We start from the raw sequence: 21,057 nt of genomic DNA, 5'->3' as shown, positions 1-21,057 counted from the left end.
CTGACTATTTTGAGGTGTCATGTGTCATCACATCACTGGAGGGCCAAATTGCCCCTCATGAACAAAATCCATTCAACTAGGATTTTTTTATACAAGAGCCCATAGCAATCTATTCATTGAGCATAAACCATCGGCTCAATAGCTAAGAGGGTGCTTGGAATTGAGGCGTTTCACGAGATATTTGATTATGTTGACATGGATTCAGTGTCACATCAGGAAAAAAAAAACAGAATCAATAAAAAAACTGCATTTTGATAGCGTGTTTCTTAAAAAAACAATTTCGCAATGATTAGCTTGGGGATTTGGGAAAGGAGGGGTTTCTTGAAACATTAAATTGAAGTTTCTTGAATTGCCTGTGATCTTGAATCGCAAAGGCAACGTGACACATTGAAATTTGAAAAATCTGACTTCTTTCTGAAATGTTATACAATTGTCATTATAAATATATTATAATAATAAGCTAAATCACTTTAAACGCCCTGCCAGTCTTTTTTTTTTGTTTTTTAAATAGAATCAATTGTTTGCATTTTCCAAACCGTTTCTGATTTTCCAAGAAATGGATAACTTGTGCAACGCCTCGGTGACAAACAACCTCTAAGATGGCCACTTGGTTCCCCTCAATAGGCATGAGACCAAACATGTATAATCATAGGTTATTCGTGGCAACGTCAGTCGACTTTGTGTGCACCTTTGTTCTGCTCTAGCCATCTTCCTATCAAATAAAAAAAAATCTACATTGCAGGGTCATCAATTCACAAAAAGAAATTCTATTATATCACTATATGTGGTGATATAAGTAGATAATGGAAGAGCACTAGCAATTCATTGACTCCTACCATCAATTCACAATTCACAATCCAATTGTAAGCATGTATTGGAAAATATAATTAAACTGAAAATTTGTTAAAATGCTATTGAACTATTACTTTGTAAACATAGTGGCCAACTTGTTAATCAAGTAAAAAAAGAACCATTGATAACACCTGCTTCCTAATTAGATCCTTTCTTTTAGCCAACTATACACTCATTAGCATGAGTCCGGATCTGTTGATCACAACACATTGTTAGTCACTTTTCCCTAGCCGCGCGCACATATGAAACATCGGTTGGTGTAGTCATCATGCACCAATATTCTCAATGTGCGGTTGGATGAATATGGCCAGTAATGTATTGTGGTCAGCAGATCCAAACTCCATTAGCATAGCTTTAAATTTGTATATGATCAGGAAATATGTTTTGATCCATGGTCTCTGGTCAATTTCATATTATGCTATCAAAAGTTGGTTGGGAATCTAATTCAATTTAGGTCCAATTCATTATTTATAAAATAGACAAAGAATTTAAATTACAAAAAGTATTCAAATTTTAATTTATATATGAAAAATATAAATATAAAATATTGAATTTATTGATTAAGGTTCAAAATTTTGTCACATATATTGCCTTGCCCCGATACACTAAAGGGGCATTCTACAATATGAATGTTTTTGTTTTCATTTATTTTTGGAATTGCCATATCAGCAAAAAATAAAAATAAAAACATGTTGAACTATGTTTTTATTTTCAAAGTGAAAAATAAGTTAGTTTTGTTTCAAAAATAGTACGTCTTTTTGGAACCAACAAAATATTGATTTTTAAAACAAAACAAAATTTTAATATAAAAATATATAATTTATGGAAAATGATGTTGAATAATTTGATGAAAACATGTTTTTGGCTTCAGTTTTGAAAACAGAAAATATACACATAACCAAGAACATGTTTGTGTGTGTGTGTTTATTTTAACAATTGGTTTTCAAATAAGATGGTTTTGATTTATTTTTGGAACTGACAACAAGAAAAACAATTCACGTTGTGAAATGACTCCTAAATAATGGGTGTTGTTTGGGATTTTTGATTTTTTCATAGGTAGGCAAGTCTAATCCAATATTGCCCTCAGTAAGATTTAAAAAAAAACAACTTTGAACATTCACTATACAAATGGAGATATGTGATTAGACCTATTCATGGGCTGGGCCGAGCTTTGTATATGTATCAACAGAATACACTCAAGCCCGAGCCTGAGCCCGACCCGACCATTGGGCCTAGGTCTTGAGCTCGAGCCTGACCCTTATATAAAGACCGAAGCCTGAGCTCGGCCAGAAATTTGAAAACAAATTTTTTTCTTTTTTTATTTAATAAAAAAGTGTTTTATCTATATTAAAAACCTTCAAAACTAAAAAATAATAAGCATCTCACTATTGCTTGGAAATAAGCATCTCAAGTCGGGCTCGGGGCGGGCTTTTCGAGAAATCCCGGGCCCAGCCCGATGCTTTAGGCCCAAATCCGAGCTCGTGGGCCTAAAATTATGACCAAGCCCAACTTATAACGGGCCAGGCCATTGGGCTACCCGGCCCATGAACATGTCTATATGTGATGGAGTCGGATCACTAGTGCATTAGATGGGTCAGATTCACTAGGGGTGTAAATGGTTCGAATTCAAATTGAATATGACAATATTCGAATTCGAATCCGATTAGAAAAAATCCGACATCCAAATTTGATTTAGTATCCAACGGATATTGAAAATTAATATTCAAATTCGAATTCGAATTTGATTAAATATTTGAATATTCAATTTGAATTTGACCAATTAATTATTTTAGGTAATCAATAAATATATAAATTATTTATATAATTTAATTATATATATTATATAAACATTTAAATATTTTATATATTATATTTAAGAATTAAAAAATCGATCAAATTCGAATATTTATCGAATTGAATTAGGTCATATTCAAATTCGAATCTGATTAATTATTCAATATGAATAGATATCCAAATTTAATAGGTCAAATATTCAAATTATCTAAATTTGATTTAATTGTGTTGAATCTCAAATTCAAAATCAGATTTTCAAATACCGTTAAACCCTAAAATTCACACCCAATTTGAGCATTAAAGGGGTGCAAGTTACAAAACCGAACCCATCACATTACGTAAAACGGATAATTTGAAATAATTGGAACAAATGCCAAGATTTTGACCGTGAAGATTCAACGTTAATGGCCTTATCTGCAACTCTTAATTTATAGGTCAAACGTTTGACACGTTAAGCTCTAACCATTGGAAGAAAAAAAAAAACTCAACCCATTCAAACTGCCAAGTTTTGACCTGCAGCAAATTTACTTTTGCGCAGCCAAAATTGAAAATCATGGACTTAGATTTATTATCGTGGCCCATCAAGTCGTAAGGTAGCACTATATTAATACGTCAAAGGCTTTGATTTCAATGTTCTAATGATGTTACATTGATTTTGTCCTAACAAAGTAGGGTCGTGAACTATTCATCTCGAAAACCAATGTTTTAACAAAGAAAGAAAAGAAGGAAAAAATAAATAAAGGAAAAAGGAGAAAAAGGAAAAAAAAAAAGAAAATGAACAACAGAAATGAAGGAATGAGGGAAAGAGGAGGAGGATAATTTGAGGTTCTTTGGCGATGGACGACAATAGAAATGCAGCATTGTATCTCTTTCATCTCAGATTTGAGATATGAGATCTGATTTATCTGCTCTCTCTCTCTCTTTGGGATGATCTCATACCTGAGATCATTCTTGTCTCAGGCCTTCTCTACCTCTTGTTAAACCGTAAACCGTTGCCTAGATTGAACAGGTTGACGGTTCGATTGCTTGAATTAGTGGTTCTCTAACAAAATTAATGGTTTTGGGCCCATGAACAAATTAAGGGTGAAGCGAAACCAGTTACCTAAATAGTTTTTGAGCTAAACAGTCCAACCATCTACGTCAATGGCGACTCGAAAACACTTTTGCTAAATAGGATTTTCAAAAGATACAATAGATATTGTATTGAAATTTAACCTTGGACCCACCATATCCAAGTCCCAAGAGTTCGGTTTGCTCCTCAAAGAGCATGCCTTAGCCTAATCTCACAGCATGTTTCATACTCATACCGCTTCACAGCATGCTCCTCATAGAGCATCACCATAAATTACAGGAGTTGTTTGAAATGTGTTAGTAGGTCTATGTAAGGCACACTTTCTAAAGAAGATATCCAAACTCCATATCTGAGACACACATGTCATATATGAGAGGTATGGTGTCAAATCAAGTTAGAAGGGTGTTGGAATGGAATTTGTATTGGCCACCTACAAAGTGTGTCCTACATGCACATCTAAAAGGGCACTTTTTTTTTGGATTTTGAGAGGGGGAAAGTTGGACAATGGGATTTTGATTCTCATTGACCAAGAATCCCATGTTCTATTTTCAGATTTATGTTAATGGGGATCAGGTAAATAATTTTTCCACCTTGGGGGGAAGTTGCCGATACTTGAATGGGACAAAAATGCCTTTTGTAATAATGAATTTTTATAACTAAAATGGTCATTGTCTTATTTACATGGGAAATAAAAGAATATGGGTAAATGCACTTACCCATGAAAGACTTACCCAAGTAAGTAATTTACCGAAAAGCGAATGGGGCCTAAGTGTGCATTGGGAACATTTCCCATAAGTGTACAATATCTCTGAGACAAAATTATTTATAATTTATTTATCCAAAAATTAATTAAGATATTAAGTGGACAATTGTTGAACAGTTATAATTCATGGTTTCAATATCATTGTATGTTTAAACAAAAGGGTAAAAATGTATAATGAAAACTTCGGAAAAAAGGGGCATTCACTCTAGTATAGATTTATTGGAGATGTTCTCATTTCTGAATGTAAAACTGCGTTGTGTGGGTAGATGTAATAGGATTGTTGAATCCGGATCTGCTCCTCATAGAATGCGCCTCACACGACCTCACATCATATCCTGTCCGTACATTGAGAATATGTCCCGTACCCGTATTTATTATCCATGGGAGATGTTCCAGTGTGGGATGTGGTTGTGAGGCGCGCTGGAGCAGATCCCAATTCAGGAGCAGGAGATCCGGATTCCCGGACTTCGCATGCTCATGTGACAGAGTGGCGAACGCTTGATCAAGTGATCATATTTAAATTCCATAAGGCAGCCACGTGTAAACTTCTGGTGGGTTAGAAGCGGAAGACGTTAGAAATGTATAGAAAACATGAAGACGTCAAACAGAGAGAAGGTACATGCGTTAAAAAAAAAAAGAAAAAAAAGAGTTGTTCGTTTTCGTTCATTTTCCCCGATTCTTTTACAAGTCTTGAACTCTTCTGAGTTCACACAGTTCCCATTTCCTTGCGTTGAACGGTTGAAGGCGGCAAGTAGAGATTTTCTCGCCTTCAATGGCGGCTCATATATTTCTTTTGCCCCTCGCGCGTTTAGGGTAGTGTCTTCCTTTTTTTTTTTTTTCTTAATATCTCAGCGATGCAATTTTCCATGTCTGAATTTTATACGTTCAATCTCTCACTTTAACAAATATGTATTCTACACATTCATCATTTCATGTCTATATCTAGGGCCTGAATTTCGTTATATTGTTGTTTTGTTCAAAAGTTTCTCTTTTATATAGAGAGCAAAGATAGGTGTTTGATTTGTTAATTTAAGTTGTTGATTTGAGTTGAGACTATTTGTTCCACGGCTCTGGTTTTGATACCGGCACTAGGTTTTAGCTTACTTGGTCTGGTTTTCGGTTGATGGAAGAGCCGAGCCAGCTGAAACGGGCGTTGATAGATTCAACGGCGGGAGTTATATCTGGTGGCATTTCTCGGACGATAACATCGCCACTTGATGTTATCAAGATTAGATTCCAGGTAAGTTGCTGATTGCTGTTTCTCTTATTGCTTCAAAAGTGTACATGTAACAGTAAAAGCTCACTCGGTTCAATGGATCATTCAGGAGTTTACTTTTGGAATTATAGCTAATACATTGAATAAGGGACCGAGCCCCAGTGCAAACGGTTGCACATTAAGAAAATAAAAACTAGAAAGAATAAAAGAAAATGGGAAAAACAATTTAGAAGTTGGATACTGCAGTTCAGCACATTTTTGGCTGGCTAGTTATTTATCTGAATAAATGAGTTGAAGAGTGAATATTGTCTTTATAATGTAGTCCACTAGTTGCATTGGTCCTCTAAAACCATGTTGTTTCTATCTCTATTACTGCAGACTTATCATTTGAAGGATCCATTTCCCATAAGATAGCCACAATTGACCTAATGATCCTCTCATCCATGGTATACCATGCTATAATTCACTTGTAGAAAAAATACATTAGTCTGAGAGTGGTTGTAAACTGAACTGTGAAATTAGGAACTAATCAATAAATGGTTGTCACTAAAAATTTGAATCAATTTATATGAGGCTCCTTTTGCTTGCAGTGCAACTTTTATTTGCACTGGTGCAAATGCATGAGAGTGAATTGGGAAGCCTACAAATTCTTTTTTAATTTTGCTTCAGGTTTTACTTTGCTTTATTTATTTAAGATGCAAATAGGTGTAAATGCATGGGAGTGCAAGTGGTCCCCACTTCATATGAGAAAAAGTGAAGATAGGAGGAAGGTGGTAAATTTTGAAACTGGTTTTTGGATGAGAAATTTGCATCACCTATTTGTCTAGATGAGAGAGTGTAAAATTTGTATTGCTGTCCTGGAAATTCTTTGATTTTTCTCTTTATCACCTATTTATCCAGATGGGAGAATGCAAAGTTTGTACCAAGTGGAGATGCTAATCATAGTGTCAAAGTATTTTTGCCCTGGAAACTCTTTAGGCTCAGTTTGGAAAGAGCACAAATACAAATATGTACAGTACAAATGCATACAAAATAATACAAAATACAAGGTTTTACACTCTGCATATTTGCATTTGTACTCCTTCCAAACTAAGCCTTAATTTTTCTCTTCACATATTGACCAAAGCATTGGTGGCCTATTGCTTCTCTACATACACTTGCCTCTTTTCTTTGGTGGATTGAAGAAGGAAGTTTTAAAGGGGCTTTTCAAGCCCAAAGGAGGAACCTCCTGCAACCAAAGAGAGCAAAGAACCACTCCCAAATTTAATCCACAAACAAGCAAGAGATGAATAGATGGTATGTAGCTGCTTGTATAACAAAGGAGAGATATGTGGAGATAGATACCAATCTGGCCTTTTCCTTTAAAGCAATTCACAAGTTTTAATTATCATATAAAACACCTCCCAACAAATGGCTCTCACTTTTGGTGGCATTGGTTTACTCCATATCTCTTTAACCAGCAATGTCTATTGAGAATTATAAGTTAAAAGTGATTTAAAGAAAGAGTCATAACAAAAGGATCCTAGTGGATTAGGAGTCCAAACTCTACGATCAGGTATGGCAGGCTCAAGGAAAACTCCTAAAGAGTCCAACAAGTTCAAAGTAGGTGGAAGTTTAAAATGTTTCAATCCTTTCCTGAAATCAAGGTCCCAAGATGTTATTAATAAAAAACAGTTCCCAAGATATCCCAAAAATTGATAAGGAAGCAAAGTTAGAAATGGTTTTATTTTGAAGGAAGAAATGGAGTAGATAGTTGCGAAAGAACCTTTCAAAAGCTTCTCCCCACCATAAATCTTCCTAGAATTTTATCTTATTGGGATGCGGTGGTGTTTATTTTGATCGGTAACAGTGAAACTATTATTGATTGTGGATAAATAATAGTATTTATAAGAGGTTAAAATTTTGGGTGTGGTGTTGTTAGTGCCAACTGCACTGTAAATTTGACTCTCTTAGTTTTATTATTACCTTAGTTGTTATTATTCACAGGTCCATTCCTTAGAAGCATATGCATCACTAATATATTTTATTAATGGAACACCTCTTTTTCTTAGGGATAGACTAAAGGATTATTTCTAAGCACAAGGAATATTTTATTCTAAATCAAAGCATGAGAAACTTTGGAATTCATGAATGAGTGGATGGGAAAACTAGTTAAAAGGTCGTTATCTATCAATATTGTACAATTCAAAATAAAGTTTCAAAAAATTACTGGCTATAATATTGATCTACATTATGATTGCTATTGTTCTGGATTGAGGAAATTCTCATTGGTATCTATTGACAGGTTCAGTTGGAGCCCACTTCTTCATGGGCTTTGCTTCACAGAGATTTGTATGGAACATCAAAGTATACTGGTATCTTGCAAGCGACCAAAGACATATTTAGAGAGGAAGGCTTGCCGGTATTAGTTACTTCTAACTTCCCTCCTTGTTCCTCCCCTTGCAGTGCCTACTTTCTTTTCTAGTTATTCTTCATATCTAGTGATGATTTGCACTTCATACAAAGGTTATAGTCTTATAGATTGTTTGAATGTGTTTTAATGCAGAAGGCACCTTGTACAAATTTGATAGTGTAGGTTTTGAATAGTTCCTTGCCATAAAAGAAACCATTAAAATGTAGATGTTCATTTTTTTTTTCTTTTTCTTGTTTATTTTGGTGTATTATTTCTCATGAGTCCTTTGGTAAGTGCGGTTTAACAACTTTGCAGATCTTTTTTCAAAAATGTCTTCAAGAAAATATTGACTTTGTATTGTTTTACCAAACTTCCCTTGGGGGAGCCGGGTTTCATTTTTGCATTAAATTTGGAATTCTTTTTTCCAAAACCTGTTCAGATTCTTCAGAAAAAAATGATGTTTCATTCATTAAGTTCTTAAATCAATAAGCTTGTCATCCATGAAATCCGGAGTTGGATATGCTTCACCATGCAGAATTTGTATCTTGGTTGCAATTTGGAAGTGGTGCAACTTGGAGCTGGTGTGGTTTGTTGTAACATGTGGCGGCCTAGTAAGGGCATTTTTGCTTTTTTCCTATGTTATTTGTTATAAGCTGTCGCCCTAAGTATAAATATTAACTTAGGTGCCACCAGCCTTACAACTGAATAAAACTCTCTTTCTTCTCTCTTCCTTCTCCTTTTTTCTCTCTTTTATTACTGTCGAACTACATGGTATCAGAGCACTGATCTAGGCGCAACCTTCTCAGATCGTGTTCTTCATTTGAAAATCTTTTTTGATTGGAAGAGGAGGTGAACACTCCATCGTGTTCTTCATCTGGGTGCAACCTTCAGTCTTTGTTTTTTTTTTTCTCTCTTCTCTCTTGGTCGCTGTACCAAGAAGAAGTTTGTGGTGGCAGCCGAATGCAGTAAAGGTTTTTTCTAGATTTGTGGTGGCAGCCGAATGCAGTAAAGGTTTTTTCTAGATTTGTGGTGGAAGCCGAATGCAGTAAGGAGTTTTTTTTCCTAAGTTTTTTCTAAGTGTATGACCACTGTATGTACTGTTACATTCATATCTAAGTGTATGACCACTGTGAATGTCATAGTCTTGAGGTTGTAGGGGCTGGTTGTCTCCTACTCTTATAAGCTGAAGTTTTTCGGCTAAGGTTTATTGACCTACAGTCTGGCTAAACCTATATTTGGAGCCTTCTTAAACTACAGAAGTACAAACCTTCTATCTCAGTCTTTTTTTTTGAAAAATCAGCAGTGAAGTTTTTTGAGAAAAATGGCTACTGAGGATTCAGCAATCTCTGGTATTACTTCCCATCAAGGAAACCTAAATGGGGGAATGGACAGCATGAATTTCTCTATGTCTATTACCCCCTTTGATGGCCTAAATTATCTAGAATGGTCCAAAGGCATCAAACTGTATATCACAGCTAGGGGGAAGGCTGGTTACATAAGTGGAAAAATAAAAGAACCAAAGTCTAGTACTGTTGAACATGATCGATGGGATCAAGAAAACAACATGGTTATGTCATGGCTGTTATGTTCCATGCTGCCTCATGTAAAGAAAAATTTCATATGGGCTGACACAACTTATGAAATTTGGAACAAGCCAGGCAACCTATTCTGAACAGAGGCACTTTGCCAAGATTTATCAGCTTCAAGCAGAATCATCTACTTGTAAGCAAGGGGACTGTAGCCTATCTACATATTATTCAATCCTTACATCTGTCTGGAAGGAGCTGGACTATTATCACTATTTGAGTGGAAGAATGATGAGGATGCACAAGCATACAAAAAACTTGTCTCCCAACAACAAGTATTTGCTTTCTTGCATGGGCTGAATCCTGCTTATGAGCCTCTTTGGGTGCAGATTTTAGGAAGTAGGGAACTTCCTTTAGTTCAAGAAGCATATGCCCTAGTCCAATATGAAGAGAGTAGAAAAAATCTAATGAATGTTTCTGAGGGGGAGTAACTTGTTGCCTTGGATGCAAGAGGGGGTAACATTGGAATGAAAAAGGGAGAATCAAGGAAAAGTGAGGACGAGGACAAACTGTGGTGCACACACTGCCAAAAGCCTAGACACACTCAAGAAACTTGTTGGGGGTTAGTGGGGAAGCCCAAGTGGGCAACCAAGAATCAAGACACTTCAAAGAGGCCTCCTCAGAAGAAATTTACTTCTACAAATTTGGCTGCACAAGATTACCAACCAAATAATCTGGCTACTGGATTTTCCCAAGAGCATCCTAGTGGTTCTGATCCCAAGGAAGACATCATTAACTCCTTCAGAGATCATTTGGAACTGTATAGTAGGACTCTCGAGCATATGGATAGGTCAGTTCCTACCCCTTTTACTTCATTTGCTTCTACATTAGGTAAATGTGCTTTTGCATTTCATGTGTGTACCTTTTTTCCCGAGTCACCTTGGATCATTGACTCAGGGACATCAAACCATATGACTGGTAAGTCAAATTTATTTCAAGTCTACACTCTTCTCTCTGGAAGGGATAAAGTGAGACGTGCTAATGGGTCTCTATTCACTATTGCTGGTCAGAGATCTGTATCCTTTCCTGATGGCCTTGTTTTACCCCATGTCCTTCATGTTCCCAAACTTCCTATTAATTTGTTATCAATAAGTAGTATTTCTTAATCCTTAAACTGTTGTGTAACCTTTTTTCCTCATTCTTGTGTTTTCCAGGATTTAACCTCGGGGAGGACGATTGGTAAAGGAGATATGGTTGATGGCCTCTACATCTTGGAGAATAAAGATGGTCCTGTGGCATCGGCTTTTGTGAGTCTTATGAGTCAATCTAAAAAAAGTCAACTATGGTTGTGGCATAATCGCCTTGGTCATTTGTCCTTTGAGTCTTTGAAAGTTATGTTCCCTGAGTTGTTCAAGTCTATGTCTATCACTAGTTTACATTGTCAAACATGTCAATTGAGTAAGATTGTAGAACAACTTTTCCATCAAATAATAAAAGATCTTTGCCTTTCCATGTTGTCCTTTTTTATGTTTGGGGCCTTGTAAACATACCTACTGAGGGTGGGTACAAGTATTTTATCAGCTTTATTGATGATTATTCGAGATACACTTGGATATATCCTATGCATTCCAGAGAAGTACTCAAGATTGTGCAAGATTTCCACCGCATGGTTTTTACTCAATTTCATGTTGAATTCCAAATTTTCCAATCGAAAAATGTGAAGGAATATTTCCATCATGACTTAGCTGAGTTTTTCTCCTCTCATGGATCTTTTCATAGAAGCTCGTGTGTTAGAACACCACAACAGAATGGCATTGCCGAAAGGAAGAACCAAAATCTTCTTGAAGTTGTCCGCAATATGATGCTTCTCATGCATGTTCCAAAACGTTTTTGGGTTGATGCTATGATGGCCGCAACTTATGTTATCAATCATATGCCATCACACCTCTTGCAATACAAGGCCCCACATCAACTTCTTTTCCCTCAATCCCCTTTATTCTCTATTCCCCTACGTGTGTGGTTGTAAGTGTTTTGTTCATGATCTATCTCCAAATCGGGGTAAATTGGATCCTAAGTTTGTTCCATGTGTTTTCTTGGGTTATTCATCTTCCCAAAAGGGATACAAATGCTTCAATCCTATCACACATAAGTACTTTGTATCGATGGATGTGTCCGTTTTTGAATATGAATCCTTTTTCCAAGCATCTCCTCAGGGGGAGAACAGTGTGAAGGAGGAGAGGCAAGCTCCTCAAATTCCTTTTCCCTTTATTCCTGACTCCTTTCCATTCTGTGTCTTCTTGAGGCAAAGGACAATTGAATTCAAAGGCTATGGAGCAGCTTGAGATTATACATCTAGCACCATTTGACTTCTTGAAGGAAAATCTAGGTACCCTTGTTCCCTTTGACATTACTAAACCTATTGCTATTGATGATTCTACTAATGATTTTGATGTCCCAATTGCTCATAGGAAAGGAGTTAGATCATGTACTACTAAGCATCCTATTGTTTAGCTCTTGTCCTATGAAAACATTGCACCCTCATTTTGTGCCTTTTTTACTGCCATTGATTGTGTCTCCATTCCCAAAAGTGTTGCAGAGGCATTGTCTATACCTGAATGGACATATGCAATGAAGGAAGAAATTGGTGCTGTACACAAAAACAACACCTAGGAGTTGGGAATCCTCCTGAAGGCAAGGAGCCAATGGGGTGCAAATGGGTATTCACAGTAAAGCACAAAGCAGATGGGTCGGTTGAGAGATGTAAGGCCAGGTTAGTTGCAAAAGGGTATACATAGGTGTATGGGGTCGATTATGCATAAACATTTGCCTAGTTGCTAAAATGAACACTGTTTAGATTATACTATCCTTGGCCATTAACTTTGATTGGGAATTCTACCAACTGGACATCAAAAATGCGTTCTTGAATGGGGATCTGGAAGAAGAAATTTACATGATTTAACCTCTTGGTTTGTAGCACAAGGGTGTCAAGGGAAAATTTGCAAACTAAAAAATCTTTATATGGTTTGAAACAATCCCCAAGGGCCCGGTTCAGCAGATTTCACTTGGCTCTTCAACAAATTGGGTTCAAGTAGTGCCAATCTGACCATATTCTATTTGTCAAAAGAAACCAGAAGAATGTTGTGGTATTGATTGTCTATGTTGATGACATTGTTATTACTGAGAATTGGGACTCTGAGATTCAAAAAGTTAATCCCTTGCTATGCAGTTTGAGGTGAAAGATCTGGGACAACTACATTATTTCCTTGGTATTGAGGTTGCCCTCTCAAAAAATGGCATCTTCATTTCCCAAAGGAAGTATGTCCTAAATCTCTTGCAGGACACGGGAGAATTAGGAGCAAAGCCTGTAGATTCCTCTATTGAGGAAAACCATCGGGTTGGTGATTGTACTGGAGAACCAGTGACAGATGTCAAGAAGTTTCAAAGGTTGGTAGGAAGATTTCTCTACCTATCAATGACTCGACCAGATTTAGCTTATGCTGTTGGTGTCCTTAGTTTATGCATGCACCAACAACCTCCCATTTAGAGGCAGTTGAGAGAGTACTCAAATATCTAAAGAAATATCCAGGAACTAGGTTACTTTTCAAGAAACATAGTCATATGAAAGTGGAAGTCTACACAAATGCAAATTGGGCTGGAGCAGTTGATGATAGGAAATCAACTAGTGGATATTGTACCTTTGTTGGTGGAAACTTGGTCACTTGGAGAAGCAAAAAACAAAGTGTAGTGGCTAGATCTAGTGTTGAGGCCGAGTATAGGTCCATGGCACATGGAGTTACTGAAGTGCTATGGGTAAAAACTTTGATTGGAGAGTTGGGCTTTTCTGTTGATGGTCCAGTGTCTCTCTACTGTGCCAACAAGGCAGCCATTAATATTGCAGCCAATCCAGTTCTTCGCGACAAGACCAAGCATATTGAAGTTGACAAGCATTTCATAAGGGAAAAACTTGAAAAGGGGGATGTTTGTACTCTTTACATCAATTCCAAGGAACAATTAGCTGATGTCCTTTCAAAGGGTCTTCACTATTTGCGACATAATGAATTGTGTGACAAGTTGGGCATGATTGACATATATGCTCTAACTTGAGGGGGAGTGTTGTAACATGTGGCGGCCTAGTAAGGGTATTTTTGGTTTTTTCCTATGTTATTTGTTATAAGCTGTTGCCCTAAGTATAAATATTAACTTAGGCACCACCAGTCTTACAACTGAATAGAACTCTCTTTCTTCTCTCTTCCTTCTCTCTTCCTTCTCCCTTTTTCTCTCTTTAATTACTGTTGAACTACATGGCTAAATAAATATTAATGCAATTATTTCTTTTGAAATGAAAAACCTTGGGATGGAAGTCCTAGAACAATGCTAGGATGCTTATAATATTTTTCTCTAATAGAGGCATCTTTATATATCCCTTGTTCAGTCTCCAATTGATGGTTAGTTGCTCTTAAGGTGATGTGAACTACATTTTAGCAAACAACCAAGCATATTTTGAATACATTATAACATATTGACAGGGTTTTTGGCGAGGTAATGTACCGGCGCTACTTATGGTTATGCCTTACACTGCCATACAATTTACAGTGTTGCATAAATTGAAAACTTTTGCAGCAGGTTCATCAAAGACAGGTATACTTTCTTCTGGAACATTCTGATGAAATTTGTTCTAGGATATTCTTGGTCCATTTTTGAAAGAAGTTATCTGGATCATTGAGTGCTGAAGTTTATAAGGATTGCAATTTAATGTTCAATATATAAATGATAATAAAATCAATAATGATTTTGTCATGTTGGCTATTTGATAACATCTGCTGTGGCTGACCTGAATGACTTGTTGCTTTGTCCTTTGGTGGATACAATAGTTATATAGTAAAATACTTGGCAGTATAGTAGCCAACCCACATTCATTCATCAAAGGAGCTGACAATCTACTTAAATGATTTGTCCACTGAAAGGCAAAAACAATTAAGTCATTTAGTTCAGCTGCTTCAGCCATTATCAAATAGCCCCTAAATATGAATGCATACTTTTGACTTATACCTTGTGCCCATAATATTTAGATTCAACTATTAGTTTTTTTGGGTGGTGTTTGGGGAATTACTTTTTATTTAAGGAGCCACCTAATTGCCATAAGTATTTGAAAGGACAAGAATACCTAATTACCCATGCATATGCACTTTTTGCCATTATGAACAAGTTTATTTTCTTGTCTTTAGAGCCTACTGGGGATTGCTCAGTTTATCAAAAGTGGGATGCGTTCAAATTGGGACCTTTTATTTTTATCAGTAACAATGATCAGAGTGCTATATTATTGAAAGAAGAAATAAGAAAACCTGTGCTTGAGGATGACTTAGGGGCAGGGAACGATAGATATCTTTAGCTGATCCATTATACTCAATATAATGTAAAATGTGAATTCAATAAATCAGCCAAATAGCTGAATCCTTGCACTTGACATTCCAATAGTAATGAAGACCTATCCACACCCCTTACCTTGCTAGTGAGTCAACCACATCGTTAATTGACCTGGGATCCATCTGAATGATATGTTTAGATTAGACTTCAGAGGTTACTGCTTTGGCTTCTTGAAATTTCTTAGGGTCCTGGGTCCATCTGTGCTAAGCAACATTTGTCCAATTACCACTGTGCAGCTCCCTTCAACAATCAAGCCCTTCCATCCTAGGTGGGTGGCAAACTTAAGGCCTTGTAACCGAGAAAAAAGCCCAACTTACAAAGAGTTTGCTTCCCCCCTCCCCCAAATACATCGTGATAATGCTACCCAACCCATCTCTAAATTCACCACTTCCTGATCAATTACAGCTACCTATGGCATAATCATCAAACTCTTTGGGTAGCATTATCATCATTGTGATAATGCTATCCATCAATGCATACAGCACTACACAAAGATTGATTATATTAAATTATAAAGTATCAAAAAATTACCATTCATGTCCAAATTTTATCCTAAGAGAAGGGTTCCCTAAAGGGTTGTATGTTGGTGGTACACATGTCTGACATGGATACGACACCCATTTTGTTCATGTTGCTTCATGCCTTCTTTGTGTTGTCTGATTTCTTTCTTTTTTGTAACCTTTCGTTTACAATGCAGAGGATCACATTCATTTGAGCCCTTACTTGTCTTACATAAGTGGAGCATTAGCTGGATGTGCGGCAACTGTTGGATCATATCCATTTGATCTTCTGAGAACCATTTTAGCTTCACAGGGTGAACCAAGGGTATGCCTTATAAGTACATTGGAATCTTTCTTCTCAATGCTCTTGTAACATTTCAGTCAACTCCTGGTTTTTTCAAACAAGATTCTGATGTGTGTCAGATTCTCTGCTGAATTCTCACATTCTGTCCCAATCTTTTGATTGTCTTTTAGTTTTTGAGTCACCATCCCACATTCTGCATTTGAAAGATTTTATATTTTTGAGTAGTGTTTGCTCCTAATGGACTTGCTTTTTTTGTTTTGCTCCTGTCAGACTTCTATGCTCTTCTGGATTTTCTTTGCCACTTCCCTTCCATATGTACATCAACATTTTCCATATGTTATATTTTCTACCATAATGAATAAAAAGCTTCTCTATTGGCGAATATAAAACAACATTCACTAATTGCCTTGTCTGTAGGGATGTTATACCATTCAAAAAGGTTTCTTCATGAGCTCATGTTTTGTGCTACTGAATCCATGAATCCTATTCCTCAGTGATCACTGAATCTGACACTATTCAGATTTTCTGGGTTTCTGCTTCTGGTTTTACTTCTAAATGCAAGTATCAGTGCATCTATGGATATGACAACCAAAATTTGCCTTTTAAGCAATAATAATTGCTAAGAAATAAGCATGCTGTGGAAAGTTTCTCTTCAGACTTGCATCTTTTGCATCGTTTTTGATGTCTTCTTTTCTCAGACGAGGCAAAGCATGATTATTCATGTGGCATTATAAGCCCACTAATGTGGTATGTGCTCCAAGGCAGGGGCGTCTGCGATAAGGTGGATATATGGGGTATGGATATTTTTTTTTTTTGGAAAAAGGTGAAGTAATTTATCCAGAATAAAAGAAGATTACAACAAGGCCCAGACCACTAGATCTACCTGGGCCCAAAACAGATTACAAGTACATCCATGATTTAGTGCAAAATAAGTGAGATACATTCTGATTTTTAAATTCCTCATTCACCGACACCCAGGAACAAATCTTACCCACCACTTTCTGCACTACTTCTTCTGGGCTTTTAGATTGATCACAGAAGATTCTGTTGTTTCTTTCAGTCCAAATGGACCAAAGAACAGCTTGCGGAATGGTATTCCAAACAAGGTTTCCTTTCTTACTGAGACCCTCCATTCTCCAACACATTAGCAGCTCCTTCGGAGGATTTGGCATAGACCAGCAAATCTCCAACTTCTTGAAAAAATGTCCCCAGATTGAAGAGGAAACCGGATAGTGGATACACAAGTGCTCTATAGATTCTGCACAGTTTCCACATAAAACACAGGAGGGGTCTAGAATCTGAACACCCCTTCTCTCCAGGTTAATCCTAGTCAAACATTTATCCAGAGCCATTGTCCAAACCAGGAAGTTGACCTTGGAGGGGCAAGTTGGATTCCAAATCTGCCTAGTAGGGAAGTTCTCCTGACCTGAACTGCACACCTTAAGAAAAAGGGATTTAACTGAGAAGCTACCATCTACATTCCACTTCCAAGACCATTCATCTTCCAAACTCAAATCAATTCTCTGATTTTGAAGCAGCCCCAACAGTACCACATACTCTTCCACTTCCCAATCTAACAAATTCCTCCTACAGAGAGGGGTCCAAATGGTGGAATCCCCAGAGATGCAAATGTTATCAGCAACTGAAGAATCTTGATTCACCGCAATTTGGAACAAACGAGGAAAGGCTTCATCCAAGGGACCCTCCACACACCAGGGATCCTTCCAAAACTTGATTCTGTCCACTTTACCAACCTTAATATTGATCCCATTCATAAAAAGAGTGTTGTACTTAGAGATGTCTGCCCAAAGAGAATTACCCCCAATTGGATGAGGATCTAGAGTTCTCCAATCACCCCATACCACTCCATACTTTGCCGCAATAAGACTCCTCCACCATGCATTCCTCTCAGAAGCAAATCTCCATAACCATTTATTGAGAAGAGCAGAATTAAATTCTTTCAACTTCCTAATTCTCAGTCCACCCACATCCTTAGGAAGGCACACTTGCTCCCAATTTACAATTTAAATTTTCTTCTCATCTTCCCAACCCCTCCATAAGAAGTTCCTTTGGAGCTGTGGATATGACAACCAAACTTTGTCTTTTAAGCAATAATAATTGCTAAGAAATAAGCATGTTGTGGAAAGTTTCTCTTCAGACTTTGCATCTTTTGGCATCATTTTTGGTGTCTTCTTTTCTCAGACTAGGCAAAACATGTTTATTGATGTGGCATTATAAGCCCACTGATGTGGTATGCACTCCAAGGCAGGGGTGTCCAATATAAGGTGGACATATAGAGTAGAGTCTTATGTCCTCTTCAACCTCAGGATTTTAATCTCTCCAATCCCAAGAAAGATGATGGTTTCTCAGCACTATTTGAGGGATCTCTTCCCTCACAAGTCTCAAGGCAGCATGTTGCAGGATGAATTCTTCCATTAATTTGGGAAACATGGAGCATGTAGCCTTATGATTGAGCACTAGGATTGCTCATAGGGAAAACCTTAGCTTGGACAAAAAAGTAGAGTAAGTCCATTATGGTCCTGCCATTCCCAGACTTGAATCCTTGTTTGCAAGCTTGTTAGCCTGAGATTTTACCATTCCTCCAAGCAATGACCCCTGCTATGACTCTGAGTAAATAAAGACAAGATAAAAACCATTTTAGAATATTCTCTCTATACCATTTCATATTGGCCTGTGGTAGTGGGCTTCATAAATGAACTGTGGGTTAAGGATGCGGTTGTGGTTACATTTATCTAGGTCATGGGAAAAATGGGAATCGGCTTCAATTTTTTTTATCGGCAACAGTGAATATTTTATTTATGTATGAAGATAAGGGCAATTTATTGATTCCTCCACCTCCAAAAATTGTCACAGTTTGTAACAGTGACAGGTGGGTGATAATTGGGGGTTTTGCAAAATAAAATAAAAATTTCTGAGGTGGGGTAGACTGATTTTCACTAAAAAGAGTGGTGTACAAATAGTAATGTACCAACCACCCCAAGATTGGCATAGCCCCTACTGTCCTGCCCTCTAATTTCCTTCAACATATTCTCACCTTTTTTTTATCAATAACAGTGAATTTCATTAAAGATTGAGAAATTACATAGCTAAGGAGCTAAAGAATCTTAACTCCCTAATACATCAATGTACACCCAAACTGTAAATCAATTACAAAACAGCCCGAAAAATAGAGTTTCTGTTCACCCCTTTCCTAGCTAAACCATCTGCCAATGAGTTTGCACTTCTCTTTACCCATATACAACTAACTTCAATGTCCTTAGTCAGCCACTTAAATTTCCTCTTTTCGTTGCTGTAATTCTAGAGCTTGTAATTGTCCTCTTTTAACCAGTTCACTACAATTTCAGAATCACCTTCTATGATCAATTTCTTAATGTGCATGTCTTTGACCCTTTGTACCCCTTCAAGAGCTCCTAGTATCTCAGCCCTCAAGGAATCTCCCACCCCAATTGGACCAGAATACATAGCTAACGGATTCCCTTTTTCATCTATTATCACTCCCCCTATTCCGGATGGCCCTGGATTGCCCAAGCTACTGCCATCAAAGTTCAGTTTGATAAAGCCGCAAGGTGGAGGGGTCCAACAAGAACTTGAAGCTTTCTTAGCTGAAGTTGATTCTGCAATTTCCCTCCAATTCCTTAGCATCTCATCAACTGAGAAATCTGCAAACAATTCCAAAGTTTTTAACCAATGTATCACCCTAATGTGAATAATCTCCACATATTCTCACCTTGGGGAGTTAATCCCTAGTACAACTGGTTTCTATTTACACCTTGTCTTGCTAACCCACTTGCCATATCTTGAAAAATCTTGGAGTCCCATTATTATTTGTCCCCAGTTCTGTAGTTAGTTGTTCAACCTCCCTCATGTTGTCTTTATATTCCGAAGAGTTTGTGGTATTCTTTTTTAGCCGGTCCATAATTATATAATATTTATCCAGTCCTAGCCTTTGTAAAACTGTAGTTAATTTAGTTTGAGTTGAATCACACCATATCAATTAGGTCCAGAGTACAAAGCTAGTGTGGCACACCATAATTTCTTATCATTCCATCTATACTTGAAATTCCAAGGTTCCCCAAACTACATCTGTCAAAGTTCAGTTTGATGATATTAGAAATCAAGGGGGACCAAGAAGAAATAGAATAAATTCTTGACAATGGGAAGCTTGCCACTAGTTGCCAATATCTAACATTGTCATCCATTGAAAAATATTTTAAAACTTGCCAGCTTGCCTGTGTTTTTAGATATTCTCTAGCCACTAGTTGCTAATATCTAAAAGATTTGCTTTGTGGAAGAGAATTTATCTATTGTTAGGTGGTAGGATTGGTTAGATCTACTCTAGCCAACTTGCTTGTGTTTATTTTTTTTATTTTTATTTTTTTCTTTATTCAAGATTCTGGAGGGTGTGAGTAGAAAGTTGGAAAAGGTAATGAGGGATTTCCTATAGGAACCAGGGGAGGAAAAGAAGGACCATAGGGTTAGTTGGGACTTAGGAGATGGTTTGTAGAAGTAAAAAATTTGGTGGTCTTGGCATTGGGAATATTCAGAAGAGGAATGTGGCACTGTTGGGGAAATGGTTGTGGAGGTTACCCTTAGATAGGGATAAACTGTGGGCTAAGGTGGTAATAAGCATTCATGAGCTTGTGGCTAATGGGTGGGATGCTAAAGAGTGATATGCTTAAAGACGTTTTCATCTGTTACCATTGTCTGAGCTGGTGAGAGGGTGAGAGGGTGAGGAACTGTGTTTTCATCTGTTGCCATTGTCTGAGAGGGTGAGAGGGTGAAGCAAAGAGAAGGTTGCTGAGAGGGTGATGCAGGAGAGAAGAATGAAAGAAGAAGAGGGTGAGGAACTGTGTTTTCATCTGTTGGGTTGTTGAGAGGGTGAGAGGGTGAGGAACTGTGTTTTCAACTGTTGCCATTGTCTGAGAGGGTGAGAGGGTGAGGAACTGTGTTTTCATCTGTTGCCATTGTCTGAGAGGGTGAGAGGGTGAAGTAAAGAGAAGGTTGCTGAGAGGGTGAGAGGGTGAGAGGGTGAGGAACTGAGATGGGAGAATTTGTGGAGGTAGGCCGTTGGAAAAAAAGCTTTGAAGATTGAATCTAAGGAGCTCCTATTTGAGGAACTGAGATTAAATGGTCAGCTGAGCTTGAAAATCAGGGAAGCAAAGAGAGGGATGGTGCTGTTAGAAGGGTTGGGGG

At 37.3% G+C, this 21,057-nt stretch overlaps 1 protein-coding gene across 3 annotated transcripts in view; it reads left to right on the top strand.

Annotated features, from left to right (window-relative positions):
* Positions 1-5,087: 5,087 nt before the first annotated feature.
* The window catches only part of LOC104599006 (mitochondrial thiamine diphosphate carrier 2-like), a 36,276-nt gene continuing 20,306 nt past the window's right edge, over positions 5,088-21,057 (top strand). Inside the window, exons 1-5 of one of the 3 annotated variants that reach the window (XM_010261366.3) lie at positions 5,088-5,294; positions 5,574-5,721; positions 7,982-8,098; positions 14,142-14,253; positions 15,737-15,864. In XM_010261366.3, coding sequence (XP_010259668.1) covers positions 5,605-5,721; positions 7,982-8,098; positions 14,142-14,253; positions 15,737-15,864 — 474 coding nt within the window. In that variant the 5' untranslated portion in view covers positions 5,088-5,294; positions 5,574-5,604. Of the gene's footprint in view, positions 5,722-7,981; positions 8,099-14,141; positions 14,254-15,736; positions 15,865-21,057 lie in introns of all 3 variants that reach the window. The other 2 variants (XM_088901943.1, XM_010261367.3) reach the window with 2 other exon arrangements.

Source organism: Nelumbo nucifera, chromosome 3 (genome assembly GCF_055504915.1).
Source record: "Nelumbo nucifera cultivar China Antique chromosome 3, China Antique-T2T, whole genome shotgun sequence".
Lineage (NCBI taxonomy): Eukaryota > Viridiplantae > Streptophyta > Magnoliopsida > Proteales > Nelumbonaceae > Nelumbo > Nelumbo nucifera.
Note: the sequence above shows the minus strand (reverse complement) of the source record. Positions and strands in the feature narration are given on the sequence as shown.